Below are 18406 nucleotides of genomic sequence, written 5' to 3'. Positions count from 1 at the left end.
TTCCTTATCTATAAAATTCTTTCTCCTGTCCTGCCGAGGTCTGCTCAGCAGGACAGTTCCAGGCACTCTGCCCACCCTTGCAGCGGTGTTGTTATCTTTTATACTAAAAACTACGTGTACAATGTTTACAATTCCTTACCTGTATTAGACAGTGAGCTTCTACTCTGAACCAATCTGTGAGTGCCACCAGCACAGCAGAAGATGGAGGCCAAGAAGAAGGAGAAAGGCTGGACAGGCCCAGATCCCTACATCTTGCCCCCTGAACCCCCATTCTAAAAACCCCAAAAATCTATTTTTTCACCCCATGATAAATTCACTCTCATTCTACTGAAACTTTCGTGGCTTGTAATTCTTCATACAAGGTTGGTAATTGTTTTTTCCAAGGGCTAAATCAAAGGCACAGGAGTCTTGGGCTCTGTGCCAAGGTCTCTGAGCCCCCTGGGCAGGGGCTCGAGCCCTCCAGGGCAGCCAGAGGAATTTCCTGGGTTCCAACAATAAGGAAAACTGCCCACTGAACAGAAGACAACTGCCATACAGATGGCAAATAGAATAAAATCTGCTTGGCAATCCAGGACACAAGGCACCCACCTCTGACCATCCCTGCTCCCCTCCTTTCCCCTGCACACTCAGAGTTCCTGCCAGGGCAGACAGGGGCAGCTGGAAGGGGAGCACAGAGCCTGGGGAGCAGCAGAGCAGCTGTGACAGCCACCACAGTGTGCCCAGGGAGTGCCACCCTGGGGCAGTGCGAGCTGTCCCTGCCCATGGCAGGGGCAGAGCTGGATGAGCTTCAAGGTGCTTCCAACCCAAACCAGTCTGGTAATTAATGACCTTGTGCTAATTACCCACAGCAGCACTGACACAAAGCCTTCACACCCTCAGCCCACCTCACGTCCTTCAGAGGATTTTGCTGATTTTTGGGGCGTTGGAAGGACTGAGTGCTGCACACAAGGCACTGCTGCCCTCCATTTAAATAGCATTTATTGATCCCCTGCAGTCAGGGTGGGCCAGGGAGACAAAGGAAGGCCTGGCTGGTGACTTCTCCTGGTTCAGAATTGCCCAGAGCTCTAAAGGTGCCTCATTTCCCTGGGCACGGACAGGTGGGAGCACTTTGTGCCTGTGTGAAACCCTTCCTGCTCATTTTGTGGCTCTCTGTTCCCTAAAACCGATGGAAATGTTCATTGTGTGAAGAAAACCCTTCAGTGAAGGCAGGGAGAGCCTTGGAACGTTTGCTGAGCCCTGAGTACAGCTTTGATCAGAGCAGTGAAGCCCAGGCTGCTTTTTGTGCACATTTTACACAAAATGTTTCAGTCTTTGGGTTTTGGCAGCTCAGTTTGGGGTTTTTCTCCTTGACAGTAAGGATTCTGTGGGGTCACTGGTTTGTTTCAGAGCACTCCTGAATTAAACAATACCTGCTGGTGAAGCTATTTTTGTCTTGTGGGCTGAATTTATAAATTGGGATATTTTTGGGAGTGAGCACAACTTCCTGCCTGCTTTCCTGTGCTGCTGCTAGAGATGAAGGGCATGCTGGTGCCTTGATCTTTATAGCTCTGTGCCAACAGCCCTAAATCCCAAATCCAGGGCAGTCTGTCAAGGAGCTGAGCCCCACCTCCTTCAGCTCTTTGTGGTCTGCCACAGTCACAAAAGCAGGAGTTTGAAGCGCTCAGTGCTTGTGCAGGGGGTGCACTTGGCTCCTGGAGTGAGGGGTTATCTCTGCACAGCCCCTGAGCTGCACTTTTTACAGCTTTTGGGTTCTTCAGTGAAAACCTGGCCAATAAAACTTCAAAAATTAACAAGTTGAGTGTAGAGGATCTGTGAGCAGAAGGCTCGTGCTGAACAAGGACAGCTCAGAGCAGCTGCTGGCAGCAAGTGAATGTTGTCATTGTGCAGCTCAGTTAGAAACTGAGTTCCAAAATTGGAGACAAGTTGTTCTCCTGCAAGAACATCAGGGAATTAGACAGATTTTATCAGAATATTCTGACTTTGGACCATTTTCTTCAAAATCTGCTTTAAAAATAGAGGAGAGGTCCAGAAGGAAGGGGGGTGGGAGAGAAAAAAAACCATTTTACTCTCTTCCCCCTGCACAGCTAATCAAACTTGGAATTTTTTTCTGTTTAATTGGGATATCTGAGAGTTCAGCAAGAGGAACAAAGAGGTAAAATGGCTCCAAATTCTGTGGACCTTGGCACAGTTTTAGGGGACACAAAGTTACTGTCACAGCTTCTCCTGGGATTTGTTTTGCATGAGTATAACACGAACACACCCAGAGTCAGACAAAACTGCAATTGGGGCTTCAGGGTCTGACAAGAATATTTGAAATGTAAATAGAAAACACTTGTTAAAGTCCAGTACAAGAAGGAAGAGGGGTAGGTGTTTTCCTGACATATTTCCTGGTTTTTAAAGGAGAAATCCAAACCCATTTTTACATCCATGTTTGCTTTGAAAGCTTTAAGGAATGGGGGGAAGAAAGCTTCAAAAAGCTTCAAAACCTGGAATCCTGAGGGACCAGCACTGCCTTTCCCACCCATTGAACAGTCCAAGGTTTGCCAGGCTGGAATTTCCTTGGAGCTGCCTGAAGCTGCCAGGTGCCAAGGGAGGGGGGGGGGACAAGGCTCTGAGGGGGGACACACGAGGGAGTGATGGCTCTGAGGGGATGGCACTGAGGGGACACAAGGGGTGATGGCTCTCAGGGGACACAGGGTGATGGTACTGAGGGGACACAAGGGGTGATGGCTCTCAGGGGACACAGGGTGATGGCACTGAGGGGACACAAGGGGTGATGGCTCTCAGGGGACACAGGGTGATGGCACTGAGGGGACACAAGGGGTGATGGCTCTCAGGGGACACAGGGTGATGGCACTGAGGGGACACAAGGGGTGATGGCTCTCAGGGGACACAGGGTGATGGCACTGAGGGGACACAAGGGGTGATGGCTCTCAGGGGACACAGGGTGATGGCACTGAGGGGACACAAGGGGTGATGGCTCTCAGGGGATACAGGGTGATGGCACTGAGGGGACACAAGGGGTGATGGCACTGAGGGGGATGGCACTGAGGGGACACACGGGGTGATGAGGCTGGAAGGGGATACCCGAGGTGATTGATGGCTCTGGGAGGGGACACTGTGAAAAACACCAATCACTTGTTTATAAAATTTAAAAAGTTTAATAGTAATAAAATGATTATAAAAATAGCAATGTAATTAGAGTAATAATAATTTGGACAATTAGGATTTAGGACAATATGAGACAATAAAAACAAAGAGTTATAGACAGTCCGGGTACCTTCTCTGGGCAAAATAAGCCCGAAAAAGGACCCACTGTTAACAGAGGATTAACCCTTAAAAGCAACAGCCTGTTGCATATTCATACACCTCATCCATGATGCATCAATTCCATTCAAACACAGGATTCTGTCTGGTCAGTGTCAACTTTTTCCTCTGAATCCTGATGGTGTTTTCAGGGCTGAGCAGGCAGGAAGAAGTTCGTTTCTTCTGATAATGGAGCAATAAATTCTCTTTCTCTGAAAGATTCAGGTGTCCTGTGGCTGCTGTCTCAGTGTGAGTCCTCTCTTTAAAAAAAGTATCCTATATAGCATAGTTTCTATTTTAACATTATGTTCTAACCTAAAACTATATTTAACACACTATTTAGGAAAATTAACACAGCATAACTTTCTAACATAACACATATAATATTATTTTTTATTATTTGCAAAAAGCCAGTCATAAAATGCGCATTTTTCACAGACACCCAAGGTGACTGATGGCTCTGTGGAGGGGACACCCAAGGTGATGGCCCCAGATCCATGGCAGCAGCAGCTCCCAGGATCTCTGGAAGCCAGGAAACCCCAGCACATCTCTGAGTCCACAGATCTGGGGCAGCTGCCAGGAGTACCTTCAGCAATAAATGAGCCCCCACACGTATAAATCTGTACATCATATGTGGATTTCTAAATATGTATCTTCAGCACAATCCTATTTGCCTTGAGGAAGTTAGGGTGGTTTAAAACACACCGTGGGACACAAGCAGGAATTTTCTTGCTTGCGAAAAAAAGAGAGAAAAAGCCAATTAACAGCATGTTAATTAGCTGGGGCCTCTGTGCTCCAATGCACTTAAAGGTTTAAATAGGTGTGAGGCTGGGTTTGCAGTGGCAAAGCGCTTCCTACGGCTTCAGGGGGCTCCTAGTGCCGAGAAATTTTACTGCAGAGGTGCAAAAATCAAGTGTCGAAGGAGTTTTGATGGAGAACGTGCGGAAAAATAGGAAAGGAGAGAGGAGTGTTTCCCGATCTGGCAGGAAAAGTGAAGCTTCCCATACCGGGAGTCGAACCCGGGCCGCCTGGGTGAAAACCAGGAATCCTAACCGCTAGACCATATGGGAGGCGCTGAAACGCACTTCACCCGCGCGCCTCAAAGAGCTACTGCCCGCCCCGCTCACCGCCAGAGCGGTTCCACCGGACCCTGCTCTGCCGTTCAATGGGAGACACCGGGAGTCCACCGGGAATGCCCGGGACTCATCGGGACCCCCTAATAAACGCCCCCGCCTTGCCAGAGAGACGCTGCCCTCACCCAACATGGCGGCCGGGGCTTCGGTCACCCCGCGCCCGCATCACGTGACAACGGGGCGCGCGCGTGCGCGGGGCGGGAGGGGCGCGCGCTCACGTGACCGGCGGCGGCCGCCGAGCGCTGGGTCCCGTGAGCGGGGCGGGGGGCGGGACGGGGGCGCCGCCACAGCCCCGGGTAACCCCGGGCACCGCACCGGGCACCGCCTCCGGCCCGCCGAGTCTCGCACCGGGCACTGCCACAGCCCCGGGCACCACCTCCGGCCCGCCGGGCACCGCACCGGGCGCCGCCACCGCCCCGGGCACCGCCTGCCGCCCGCCGGGCACCGCACCAGGCACCGGCCCGAGCCCCGCACCGCCTCCGGCCCGCACCGCCCGACCTGCCGGGGCTCACACCGGCAGCGTCCCCCGAGCCGCCGCAAGTGCCGGGGGTCCCACCGGCATCGTCCCCCAAGCCGGCCCCGAGCCGCCCATCGCCGCCGGAGGTACCGAGGCGCGGCCCGGTACTGCGGGGAATCCCGGGGGAATCGCAGGGATGGGGCTGCGGGGAATCCCGGGGGAACGGAAGGACGTGCCAGGAGAAGGGGCTGCGGGGATCCTGAGGGAAGGAAGGGGCTGTGGAACGTGCCGGGAAGGGGCTGCGGGGATCCTGAGGGAAGGAAGGGGCTGCGGAGGCGCTGCCGGCCCGGCCGCAGCCACCCCAGCCGGGCCGGGTGGTTTCGGGAGCGCCGGAGGTTTCCCGGCAGCAGCGGGAGTTCCCCATGGGCCGGAGCAGGGGGAGGGGAGCTGGGACTGTGTCAGCGCTTCCCCAGTACCGGGGATGGGATCGGCCCTGGGATTGGGGTTGGCATTGGCATCAGTATTGGGATCGGCATTGGGATTGGCATTGGGATTGGGATCGGCCCTGGGATTGGCATCAGCATTGGCATTGGCATTGGGATTGGGATTGGTGAGTGGAGCCTGTGCGTGTGGGAAGCAGCGATCCAAGGTGGGCTTCTCTCTGCAGGTGTGTGATGCCAAGCACAGCCATGAAGAAAAAGGTAAGGACAGGCAGGGTGTTTCCCTTCCCCATCCCCATCCATGAGCACCGCTTGTTGGATCCGTCCCTTGGTTGGGGCTCTGGTGCCTCTCAGTCAGTGCTGCATCTTCTGCTAGAGGTGCCAGGCATTATTAAACCCGGCTTTAATCCTGGCCTGGATGGGCCGGGTTAAACCCGGCTTCAATCCTGGCCTGGATGGGCTGGGTTAAACCCGGCTTCAATCCTGGCCTGGGTGGGCCGGGTTAAACCCGGCTTCAATCCTGGCCTGGATGGGCTGGGTTCCTGCAGAGCCTTCCCCAGCAATTGCTGTTCCCCGGGCGCTGCTGGGGCTGTTGCAAAACCCTCTGCAAAACCCTGTTCTCGGGGAGGAGGATCTGCTCCTGTCCCTCCCCGGTCCCTGGGCCACCCTCCTGAGGTGTCCCAGGAGCCCCAATCCCCTCAGGGCTCCAGGAGGATGAAATTTAACACGTGGGGAAGGAGCAGCAGCTCTGGGCATGGCAGGGGTGGGTGTATCCCAGCAGGAGCACGTCCAGAGCTCTTAAAGGAGTATCTGGCTGCTTCTCCATGGTGAGGTAGGGTTAGGTTCCCTGCCTGGCTCTCCGTGCTGCTGTCTGACCCCTTTGCAAGGCCTCTGCAGCCTAAACTTTGGGAATTGAGGCTGGTTTGGGCCGTGCCGCAGACTGGGATCGAGTTTCTGCCTGGGATTTTGTGCTGGTGCTGTGAAATAGGAGCTTGGCTGTTCTCTGGGATCAGCTCAGGGGACAGGACAGGACAGGGCAGCATCCTGGGGGCCCTCCCCAACCCTCCTGGGTGTGGAAGAGCCAGGAACATTCCTTGTTGCCTACCCCTGGAGCCTGTGGGCAGCGTCCCTGTGGCCAGGGTGCTCCCAGCCCGGAGCTGCTGCAGGGATGAGCTGAGCACACGGCCCTGGGGAATTGTGCCTGCCTTTTGTGCCCAGCTCCTGCCCTGCTGCCCAGGGTGGGGGTGGGAGCTGGGCAGCACTCACTGGGCTGCTCTCCTGAAATCCCTCCTGGATGGCAGACTGGCAGGGCTGCTGCCAGGAGCTGCATTTGGCTTTGTGACTGGAACTTGTTTAACAGCTGGGTTTTGTGAGCAGCGCTGTGTTGGCTGCCACTGATGGGTTTGTTTTGTTTAATTTTTATTTTTAGATCACAATGTAAAGCCTTGCCTGGTGTGACTGTCTCCCCTCATCCCCACCCCCAGCAGCATTCCCTGCTTTTTGGCTGCCTCCCCTTTCCCCTGAGCTCTGCAGGGAAGGGACATCATGGAGCCAACAGTCTCCTCTGGAGGGGCATCACTGGAGCCATAAAGGGTCTCCCCTGCTCTGGGGATGCTGACCTGGGCTGTCTCATCTGCTTTTCCCCTTTTTTTGGTCTTCTGGCACCTGAAACTGGGAATTTCCCTGGTATTTAGGGAAAAGAAAACCAGTCATGTTGTGGGAAGAGCAGTATTAGAAGGTCTTTAAGGTCCCTCCCACCCTGTCTGGTTGGGACAGAGTGTTTGGGGTGGAAAACCAGGAGCTGATTGGTTGTTTTTGGTCTGGAGGGGTTGAGACAAAGCTGTTCCTCATCTTTAAAGTCCTTTGGTGCCCCCAAAGCCATCAGGTGGGAGGGGCTGGGAATGGGGAGGCAGCTCCTGCTTTTCCCAGGTCCTGTCCATGTTTTTGGAGAAAAGTGTTCAATCTGACCATGGCCCAGGGACCAAGGCCAGCAGGGACATGAGATGACCATGGCTCAATGACACCCAGGACTGCTTGGGGTGTCTGTCCTGCTCCCCACGTGCTCCTCTCTGCCTCTCTCCTGGTGCATTCCCAGCTGGACTGTGCCAGTGCTGTGTTCAGTGCCTTTGGCACTGAGATGTCAGCTCGAGGGAGCTGGGGGGAGACTCAGTGCTCTGTGGGAGCTCATTTTTCCTTCTTTCCCTGTGTGCAGGTGCTGCTGATGGGTAAAAGTGGGTCTGGCAAGACCAGCATGAGATCCATTATCTTTGCCAACTACATCGCCCGGGACACGCGGCGCCTGGGGGCCACGAGTAAGGACCTGCCCCGTTCCCACAGCCAGGGCTCCAGCCCTCAGCAGACGGGTGGGGCCCTTCCCTGCAGCCATCCCTGGGTCCCCTGGGTGTGTCCCTGCAGCTGCCACACCCTGCTGGGAGCTTCGGGATCAGCCAGGGACAGGCAGGAAGTGGAGGGAAGGGAAAGGCAGCGCTGGGATCGGCTTTGCTGCTCTGTTGTTCAACATTTATCCTTAACTCCCTTTTTTTGGGGTCAGAAAGCAGCCTTTGCTGCTTTATTATTTAACTTTTATCCTAACTCTTTATTTTTGGGATCAGGAAGCAGCCTTTGCTGCTTTATTGTTAAACTTTTATCCTTAACTCCCTGTTTTTGGGATCAGGAAACAGCCTGTGGTGCAGCTACACCTGTCAGAGCCTCCTGTGTGTTGGTGGAATGTTCCTGCTCCTGCAGGGATCTCTGCACAGGGATCCTGCATTGCCCCCGTGGTTTTGGCAGGATGATGCACTGGGTTTAATGAATGCCTTTCCTTCTTCCCTTTACAAAGCCTTTGCTGGGAAAGAGCAAGAAGTGATTCCTCTGGGAGAGGTGGATGAGTTGTTGGGATCTGGTGCTTCTCACTGGGAAGGGCCTGTGTGGATTTAACATCAGGGATTGGTGTACATTTCCTCTTTGCCATGGATTTGGCCTCTTCCTGAAGTTTACATTCCCTGTGTTCCTGGTTTATTTTGTCAGGGATGGCTTAGAGCCCTGCCCAGTCATTCCTACAATATCCCAGGGATCAGGGAATGTGTGAGTGAAGGGGAACACTTACTGCACTTCTCAGGAGAGCAGTGGGCAGGGAGGCCTGAGTTCCTCTGGGAAATGGGGTTTTGGTGGGATTTTACAAACTGGGGCTGCTTTGTGAGGAATGCCCATCCCTGGAAGTGTCCAGAGCCAGGCTGGATGGGGCTTGGAGCAGCCTGGGACAGTGGAAGGTGGCAGGGGCTGGAATGAGGACTTTAATCCCTTCCAGCCCAAACCATTCCATGATTTGGTGCTGATTTCCATGATTTTTGGCTGCCAAGCTCTGCCCTGGCTGTGGTGCAGTCAGTGAGCTCCTGCTGTCTCTTTGCAGTTGATGTGGAGCATTCCCACGTCAGATTCCTGGGAAACCTGGTGTTGAACCTGTGGGACTGTGGAGGGTAGGTACTGATTATTCCTGGCCCAGCCTTTGGGGGAGGCTCTGGGGAATCAGGGATGGAGCAGGGGGGATTTTTCTCTCCCTGGGATGAGGTGGTGCCAAGGGAATGCTCCTTCTGCTGTCCTGAGGTGCTGGAATTGCTCACTCCAGCTCCATCCAGGTGGGATTTGTGCAGAGAGGCCATGCTGGAGGTTGATCCTGTGGCTCCTGGAAGCAGCTTTTTTCAAGGAATGCGTCCCCTCCTCAGCTCCATGGCCTCTGGACCATCTCTGTCATGTTCAGCCAGAGTTAAAGGAGATTTAAATCCTGGGATTTAAGGCTGAACTGATGCTTTGGGTCACGTTTCACCTGTTCCTGCTGCTGTGGGCTTTCACAAACAGCTCCTTAAAGCCAACCTGAGGCCAGAAGCAGCAGCACATGAGGGAAGCTTTGGTTTCCTGTGGGACTGGGGGGGCTGATGCTCTCCAGGAGCATCCAGCTTTCCTTGGGAATGCCCAGGGCACGCAGCCCCAGCCTGGCCTCCCGAGTGGGGGCTGCAGCTCCAAATCCCAGCCCTGCCCTCCTGGCAGGAGGAGCTTCCCACAAACCCAGCGTGCCAGGCAGGAGCTGCCCTAAAGGGAGTGTCCTGCTCTGCCCCCTCAGCCAGGACACCTTCATGGAGAACTACTTCACCAGCCAGAGGGACAACATCTTCCGCAACGTGGAGGTGCTGATCTACGTGTTCGACGTGGAGAGCAGGGAGCTGGAGAAGGACATGCACTACTACCAGTCCTGCCTGGAGGCCATCCTGCAGAACTCTCCTGATGCCAAGATCTTCTGCCTGGTGCACAAGATGGACTTGGTGCAGGAGGACCAGCGGGATCTGGTGAGGAGCTGGCATTGCCATGGAAATGCATCCCCTGTGCCCTGTGGGTCACACCTCAAAGGCAGCCCCGAGGGCCTGTTCCTCAAAGGCTTTCTCAGATGTCCTCAGAGCTTTTCCTGCCTTCTTTTAATGTGTGTCATGCTAGAATCCAGTGGAGAACAGCAGTGCTGGTTTTTAGGGACAAGAAAAGCCTTTCCTGCTTGGTTCCAGAGCTCCCAGCACACCTTGGCTCCTTCCAACCCAAACGATTTTGGGATTCTGCAGCAAGACATCCCTGGCCCTGCTGCTCCCTGGGAGGGTTCCTGGCCACTCTCCCCTGCAGTGTCCCAGAGATCCATGTGAAACTCATCCCATAAATCCATACAGCAGCCACAGCACAGGCAAGAACATTTCACTCAACCCCTCAACTCTCTTTGCTCCCCAGATTTTTAAGGAGCGTGAGGAAGACTTGAAGCGCCTTTCCCGGCCCTTGGAATGTGTTTGTTTCAGAACTTCCATCTGGGATGAGACTCTTTACAAGGTTGGTGCAGCTTCCTCTCCACATCTGCCTTCCCACTGGGAGCAGAGCAGGAGGAGGATCCCTGGAGCTGCTGTTGGTGTGTTCAGCTCTGCAGCTGCTGCTTCTGCGGGGTGGCAGTGAAACCCAAATTAATCCTGGGTTTATTAATTAATTTTAAAAAGTCAGGAGCATGTGGTAAATATTGGGAACTTGGCAGATAGGGATCCCAAATATCCCCCGAGCTCTGGGAAGGGTGAGTTTGCCACTGCCCCACACCTGGGTCAGCAGCTGGGCAGAGAGGGGAGGCTGAGCTTGGAAAATCCGAGTGTGGATGAGCACAGATGTTGATCCCAGCATCCCCAGCCCCTCCTGGGCTTGTTCCTGGCCTGTTGGGATAAGCTGGAACTTTGGGTCAGGGATGAGCTGCCAAGTGTCCATCTGTGTGCTGACCTTGCTCAGGATTAAAGATCTCTGTGAATTCGAGTGGGACAAGGAGACAGAAGCATTCCCAGCTTAAAGCAGGGATGATTTAAGTCTGTTCAGCAGCACTGTAGTTTCTCTGCTGCTGGAGAAGAGCTGGAGCCAGGGAAGGGTCTCCTCAGGTCTGGGCTCCCACTGGGACCTGGGCATGGAGGGTGGAGAAGCTTCTCAGCCTTGCCCAGGCTGTCAGCACCCAGAAGTGCCCAAAATCCCTCTGGGAGCACATTTCTCATGAGAGGCTGAGGAGAGGAGCTGCTGGGACCTTTGTGTGTCTCCCTGTCCAGGCCTGGTCCAGCATTGTCTATCAGCTGATCCCCAACGTGCAGCAGCTGGAGATGAACCTGAGGAACTTTGCTCAGATCATCGAGGCAGACGAGGTGCTGCTGTTTGAGAGAGCCACGTTCCTGGTGAGTTCCTGGCAAGGGTTCCCTGGGTGGAGCCTCCCTTTCCCTCCCTCTGCTCTGGAGCCAGGCTGGGAGAGCTGGGAGAGCTCACCTGGACAGGAGAAGCTCCAGGGAGAGCTCAGAGCCCCTGCCAGGGCCTGGAGGGGCTCCAGAGAGGGACTGGGGACAAGGGATGGAGGGACAGGACCCAGGGAATGGCTCCCACTGCCAGAGGGCAGGGATGGATGGGATATTGGGAATTGGGAATTGTTCCCTGGCAGGGTGGGCAGGCCCTGGCACAGGTGCCCAGAGCAGCTGGGGCTGCCCCTGGATCCCTGGCAGTGCCCAAGGCCAGGCTGGACACTGGGGCTGGGAGCAGCCTGGGACAGTGGAGGGTGTCAGGTTGGAACTGGATGAGCTTTGAGGTCCTTCCAAGCCAAGCCATTGTGGGATTCCATGGAAGCTGGGAGGTGCCAGCCCCAGTGCAGAGTGCCCTGATCCAGGCCTTGGCATTCTGACAGCAGCTGCTGGGATCCTGTGGCCCATGGGACCATCCCAGAATTCCCCCCTGCAGCAGCTGAGCTGAGCTTTGGTTGGGGTTTCCTCTTGCAGGCTCTGGGAGTGTTTCATGTCCCCATTGTGGTGGGACTGCTCTGAGAATCCCCCTCTGCACAGGGCAGGAACCTTTTGTAGCTTCACAACCAAACCTTTTCACTTCCTCCTGCTGAGGCATTTGAGCTGGACCTGATTTCTTTTGGTTTTTGATGTTCTGCAAATCCAGAGCATGGATGGGGGGTCAGCCATGGGATTGTGATGCTTTTCCAGGTCCTTGTGCTCCAATCCCTCTGCAAAGCTGCTGGATAAAACCACTCTTGTCCATATTCTGATTGCTGGGCTGGGCTCTTCACACTTTGCACCAAACTCTTGCTGAGCTGAAGGAAATACTTGAATTATTTGGAGTGTTTTCCTTGCTGGTGATTTGGAAATGATGGAGGGAATTTGGGAAAGGAGCCATGACTTTTTTTTCCTCCTTAAACTATCAGAAACAAACACTTGCCATGCCTGGCAAGTTCTGCTTTTTGACCTTTTGGAGATAATGAATAGTTCCACCTTGGGGTGTGTGACAGTGTGATTGTTACAAGGACATTTTTAACTGAAAGAAATTATCTTTGCTTCAAAAATTGTGGGCTTAATTTAGGTGCAATGGTGACTTGTTAAAAAACTCCTTCCTTTTTTTCATATACTTAAACGCTCTCAGGACTCTCTTCTCTTGAAGGGAAATCTTCCTGTGAAAATCTCTTTGGGAAATCTTATTCTGAAATTGTGTTTAAATTGTGGAAAAACCTTATCTGGGAAGTTTAGGAAGGAAATTGAACACTGGCAACTGCAAGTCTTGAATGTGGCTAAAACTGTGCTTATGGGAATAATTGGGCAAGTTTAAAAAGTGATGGGTTTAAGGTGGTTAAGGGAAAAAAAGAGGAAAAAAACCCTAAAAAAAACCTGTTAAATGTGACTCCCTGAATAGAGCAATTTCAGATCCCTGTGCAAGGGCTCCTGACACATCCAGTGAGAGCTGATTTTGGGATTGAGAAGAGTTCAAAGCAGCTGGCCTAAGGTTTTGAAGAGATTGCTGTCAGGTTTTACTGTGGGGATGGAGCTGTGTGGGCAGGAAATGCAGCTCTCACTCCATGTGGCTGAGGAATAAAGGGCTGGGGCCACCAGCTCGGGGGGAATGTTTATGGAGATGTTTTCAAGGGTTCCTAAAGCCCTTCAGACCCTCTGGGTGTTGGCATCCAGGCACTCAGGGCTGCTCCCTCTGCTCAGACTGGAGTCAGAGAAGGAATGGAGAAGGGATTCCCAAGGAAGCAGCTGCCTTTGAGCTGCTTTTCTTGGGGAGGAGCAGCTTGATTTGGCTTTGGGATCACTGCCTGTGCAGGATGGGAGGGAAAATCCATCACAGCACTCAGCCCATTCCTGAGGTGATGGACACATTTTTTACTCTGTTTCCACCTGTTCTTGGATCAAGATGTAAATTGCTGCTGAGGTGAAGCCCTGAGGGGACAGTGGTGTCACCTGGCAGGTCTGTGCCATCCTTTGTGTGCTGATCCTGTCACTGAGTTTCCCCACAAAAACCCCACAAGAATTTCTGTAGAACTCCCAGGATCAGTCAGCCAAAGGCAAAGGGGATCCTCCTGCTCCCCAGGCATTCCCAGAGCTGCTGTGGGAGGGCTGGGCTGGAATCCCTGACTGCCTGTGCCCTCTCCAGGTGATCTCCCACTACCAGTGCAAGGAGCAGCGGGACGTGCACAGGTTTGAGAAGATCAGCAACATCATCAAACAGTTCAAGCTGAGCTGCAGGTGAGCTGCTCCCATCAGCACTGGGCACATCAGGGCTATTCCAGCTCTTTGCAGAGAATCCCAGTTTGACTCCTCAGCAGCTGGAATATTGCTGGAACACAAATCATTTAAATGTTCATTTAACACCCTCCTTTGCTCATGGTGGGAGAGCTTTGGTGCTGTTTTGTTCCAGACCTCCTTCTCCTGGATCAAGGCAGGGGAATTCCAGGGCTGAAGTGATCAGAAGTGTTTCTCTTGGAAACTGGGAATGGAGAGCTCTGCTCCAGCCCAGGCCCACAGGCTGCTTGGGGAGGATGGGGCTGCAGGCACTGTTTATCCCTGTTTGCAGTGGAAAAGTGGGAAGCTTGGCTTTGCACAGCCCTCAGGCTCCACTGCCAGGTTAATTCTGAGGGTGTGTGGAGCTGGATAGAATGGAGAAGCTTCTGGGGGGTTTACAGGTGTTCAGATGTCTCCAGATATTCCCATTTTATGCTTATTTCTGCTGCTCATCCAGAGTGTCCAGCTGGGAATGGCTGAGCCCTGGTATCCATGGGGAGCAGGCCTGGTCGGGGGGGTTGTGTCTGGAATTTCCTTCATTCAATGCACAAGCAGCTGATATTGTTCTCATTTGGCCCCAAACTGAGGAATTTGCCTTTAAAACCAAGCCCAGCCAAAGCCCTGCTGTAACCACACCTTGCCAAGTGGGAATTCCAGCTCCTCCTTGTTCCCAACAGCTCAGATCAGGGATTTTGGCCATGTGGGCACAAAAGCTCTTCATTCACTCTTTTTTCCCCTTTTTCCCTGTTTTTCAGTAAGCTGGCAGCTTCTTTCCAGAGCATGGAGGTCAGGAACTCCAACTTTGCTGCTTTCATTGACATCTTCACATCCAACACCTACGTGATGGTGGTCATGTCAGATCCCTCCATACGTAAGTCAGAGCCAAGAGAAACCTGCTTGGGGCAAAAAAAAACCCAGAAAAAAAACTAAAAAAAAGCTGGAATTTGTCCAATTTAAACCGTGTTTCTCTTGAAAAATGAGTTTTTAATTACAGAACTGATTAAGAGAGAGGGATTGAGTGTGAGCAGGACCCTGCAGAGGTGGTGGTGGCACAGCTAAGCTGCTGCTGCTGCTGTCACAGGGAGCCACCAAACCAGACCTGGCTGAGCAGGTCGTGCCTAAAGCCTATTTTGGGCATTGGGAGCTGGCAGCCCTGGTGATTTTTGGGGAGGAAGCAGAGCTGGCTCATGTTTGGGTGTTGCTGGGCTGTCTTGGGTGGACAGGCTCTAATTTTAGCAGCCTCTATTTATCCCAAGGAGGAGCTGCAGCAGTGCCAGCCCACAGCCCCTGGGAGCAGATCCCTGTTTACACAGCTCTTGGAATTCCTGCTGGGAGCTCAGGGGCTCCAGGGACACTGCCCAGCACTCCCCAGGCCTGCTGCTGTGCTTTCCCTGCCCTCCTCCCTTGGGGAATTAGGGACACTCTGGGATCCCTGGGCATTGCTGGGCCGGGGAGCAGCGCTGGGATGAGCAGCTCTCTCTGGGAGAGGCTTTTCCTCATGTTCTTCTGGGATCAGCCAACAGCCCTGACCATCCCACATTTAATTTGCCCAGACCATCCCACACTAAACTTTGCCCAGACCTTCCCACATTAAATTTTGCTCAGACCATTCCATGCTGAATTTTGCCCAGACCTTCCCATGCCTAATTTTTACCCATCCCACATGAAATTTTGCCCAGACCTTCCCATGCTTGATTTTTACCCAACCCACATGAAATTTTGCCCAGACCTTCCCACATTAAATTTTGCTCAGACCATTCCATGCTGAATTTTGCCCAGACCTTCCTATGCTTACTTTTTACCCATCCCACACGAAATTTTGCCCAGACCTTCCTACATTAAATCTTACCCAGGCCATCTCAGATCAAATCTTGCCCAGATGTTCCCCCATTGAATTCTACCCAGACCATCCCACCTTAAACCTTGCCCAGACCATCTCACATTAAATTTTTCCCTGCCCAAAAGCCCGCTGTGGGTTTTGCCTGGCTTGGGAGCAGCAGGATTCACCAGCCCCTGCAGACAGAGCTGTTGGAGCCAGGCAGCCCTGAGGCCGTGGTGACTCTCACCCTTTTTAACTTCTTTTTATCTCCCCTGTCCCTTTTCCCTCGCAGCTTCCGCGGCCACGCTGATCAACATCCGGAACGCCAGGAAACACTTTGAGAAGCTGGAGAGGGTGGATGGACCAAAGCACAGCCTGCTCATGCGCTGATCCCAGGCACCGGGGCTTTGGGGGGAGAAAAAACACACCGGGACTACTTCTTTTTAGGAGAATCTAACACTGTCCATGTCTTTGTTGGGCTTTGAAATGAGTGTGCTGCTTGTTTTTTCTCCTCATCACGTTGGACACTAGAGCTGGAGGCTGCCGGATCCGCCGCGGACCTTCCCGGATTCCCTGGCACGGGAGGGTGGGGAAGGAGGCAGGAGGGTGATGTGCCCGCAGGGGGTGTGGCAGAGCCCTCCTGGAGGCGCGGCTGCCGGCTGATGGGATATTTACTGTTTCCTTGGATGGTTGCTAGAAAAAGTTTATAAATTTCTCCTCATCTTTGGTCATGGAAATAAATTTTTGCTACCAGGGATTTCAGATCTGAGAGTTTTGCAAAGTGGGTTTGCTTTCTCCCGAATCCCGAGGCAGCTTTGGGAAGGAGGAGCTGTAGAGGCTGGGTGGCTCCTTTTGTGGTTTTGGGGGGATTTGGCCGAAAGCCAGTCCAGAGTTTCACTGGGAATCGCTTGGCAGCATCTTCCTCCCTTTATTCTCTCTTGCTGCATCAAATTACTGTGTGAAAAAGGGTGTGGTGCCTTCGTGCCTGGCTCTTCCCTGTATCCCTGCCCACACACCCGCTGGGAGGGGACAAACCCGCCGGGGCGAGTCCGGGAGGGGGAACGAGGAGATAAAAGGGCCGGAGAACCTGAGTCCAGGAGGGGGAACGAGGAGATAAAAGGGTTGGAGAACCTGAATCCAGGAGGGGGAACGAGGAGATAAAAGGGTTGGAGAACCTGAGTCCAGGAGGGGGAACGAGGAGATAAAAGGGTTGGAGAACCTGAGTCCAGGAGGGGGAACGAGGAGATAAAAGGGTTGGAGAACCTGAGTCCAGGAGGGGGAACGAGGAGATAAAAGGGCCGGAGAACCTGGGGGCTCCGCACAAGAGCTCCCAGCCCCGCTCCATCCTCCTGGAATTCCACAGCCGCGTCTCGCACCGCCCACCCGGCAGCTGCCGTGCCTCGGGCTGGGGGAGTTCCATGGGAATCGTCCCCGTGGGGAGGAGCTGCTCCAAGGGAGCCCCTGCAGAGCTGGGAATGGCCGGGCAGAGGCAGAGGTTGTGTTTGCCGGGGTGCGGGTGTGGAATACCTGGAGTGGGAATCATCGTAGAACAGCCCTGACACAGCCGCTGTTCCCCCTTGGAGCTGCCCCGTGCCTGGGATCAGCCCCTGCTGGGAATGTCACGGCTTCCCACACTCCTTACCCTGGCCCGGAGCAAGAGGATGATGCTGGGTTGGACCTCTGGGATATCCCATCCCACTGGGAAGGGCTTCAGGAGCTTTGGGCACCTGCTGGGAGCGGTGGGAATGCTGCTCATTGCCATGGTGACAGGAGGTGCCGCTGGGTTTCCTTAGGGAATAAACCCCAGCAGCACATGGAAGTGGGATGATGCCAAAGGGGATGTGGAGTGGGGGGCAGGTGACACAGGGACAAATGGCCAGAGCTGTCAGGAGTCAAATCCTGGCCCGGCTGGAGCTCCTGGGACAGTGCCCCAGTGGGGTTGGAGTAAAGTTCTGCTGTTCTCCCATTCCAAATCCCTTTTCCTGAAGTGCACGGATATGGGGTTCTGTTGGAATCAGCGTGGTCCTTTTGCTTTGGCCAAGGTGCCACTGTGCTCATCGAGTGACAGCCTGTGACAAACACAGGTGGCTGTGCCCTGCCCTGCCTGCTCCCATGGCACCGAGGTGTGTCCTTTGTCCCTTCCCAAAGCAGATCCCAGCCTTTTTGGGAGCCTGGGGTTGGTTGCTGCTCTGGCCCCTTCCATTCTGAGCAGGGAGATTTGGGAGATCAGGCTCATCATCCTCGTCCCACTTTCTCTGGCAGCTCCTGCCCTCAGAAAAAAATATTGATGCCTGCTCCAGATGTTTCTCACACAAACATCCCAAACCTGGATGAGGTGGCCGTGATCCAGCCTTTTCCTTCAGCACTTGACCTTGTAATGAGGAGAAACTTGATGCCAATGTCACTGAGATCGTGAATAAATCCCCCCTTGGCCCAGTTCCTTTCCCTGGGAGCTGCTGTGGGGCCCGGGGTGAGTTCCCTGGGACAGGCTGTGCTTCCTGGGGCTGCCTTGGAGCTACTTCCCGATTTTTTGACCATTTCTTTCTTGCCTTGGAGCATGGATGGCTCCAGTGGGGTCAGCCCCAGGCTGTTTCCCCCAGGATGAGCTGTGTAGGGTCAACAATTCCTGAGGGTCTCCCTGGGGATGCTTCCACTTGTTTTTCCTCCTTAGTGGCACAGAATCGTCCCCAGGAGGTGCTGGGGGGGAGGACATGGGGCTGTGGTGGCCACACGCTGCTCTCCAGCTGGAACCAGCTCCTCCAACCCATCCAGGGGGTCACGAAGTCTCCAAAGTCACCCTGGACTGTCACTGCTGAGCTGTGCCTTGTGGGCACCTCGTGAGGAGCCTCTGCACCATTCCCTGCCCCTCCTGCCCAAATGCATCCCTGGGCAGCAGGAGAGGGGGCCTTGGGGGGAACTCCTGCGCTGTTCCCCCCTTTCTTCTGTGTTTTTTGGGAGGTCACCTGTGCCTGCTGCTGGTCCCTCAGCTCAGTGACATCGGGGTGGGGGTGCTTTGGGTGCAGGGTCCACAAAAGCCCCCCAAGGAAGGTTGGCTGTGGGAGGGTCCCTGCCTGAGCCTGTCCTGGGGCCTCCCTGGTGTTTCCTGAGGAGGGAGAGGGATTTTTGCCAAAACGAAGTCGGTTTGGTGCTGTTTG

At 54.1% G+C, this 18406-nt stretch overlaps 1 protein-coding gene and 1 non-coding gene across 3 annotated transcripts; one reads left to right on the top strand and one right to left on the bottom strand.

Moving 5' to 3' along the window:
* Positions 1-4304: 4304 nt before the first annotated feature.
* Positions 4305-4376, bottom strand: TRNAE-UUC (transfer RNA glutamic acid (anticodon UUC)). Its single transcript has one exon. It is a non-coding gene; the product is annotated as a tRNA-Glu (tRNA).
* A 473-nt stretch (positions 4377-4849) lies between these two features.
* LOC136562678 (ras-related GTP-binding protein A) lies at positions 4850-16020 on the top strand. 2 transcript variants are annotated; one of them, XM_066559646.1, is made up of 10 exons: positions 4850-5060; positions 5564-5597; positions 7549-7648; positions 8746-8812; positions 9454-9676; positions 10101-10196; positions 10940-11062; positions 13305-13396; positions 14188-14303; positions 15544-16020. In XM_066559646.1, the coding sequence occupies exons 2-10, from the start codon at positions 5571-5573 to the stop codon at positions 15639-15641; spliced, it is 942 nt and encodes a 313-aa protein (XP_066415743.1). In that variant the 5' UTR covers positions 4850-5060; positions 5564-5570; the 3' UTR covers positions 15642-16020. The 2 variants fall into 2 exon arrangements, with proteins under 2 accessions (XP_066415743.1, XP_066415742.1); XM_066559645.1 differs by having other exon boundaries at positions 4854-5042.
* Positions 16021-18406: the final 2386 nt, after the last annotated feature.

Source organism: Molothrus aeneus, chromosome 14 (genome assembly GCF_037042795.1).
Source record: "Molothrus aeneus isolate 106 chromosome 14, BPBGC_Maene_1.0, whole genome shotgun sequence".
Lineage (NCBI taxonomy): Eukaryota > Metazoa > Chordata > Aves > Passeriformes > Icteridae > Molothrus > Molothrus aeneus.
This window is presented reverse-complemented; position numbering and strand designations above follow the sequence as displayed.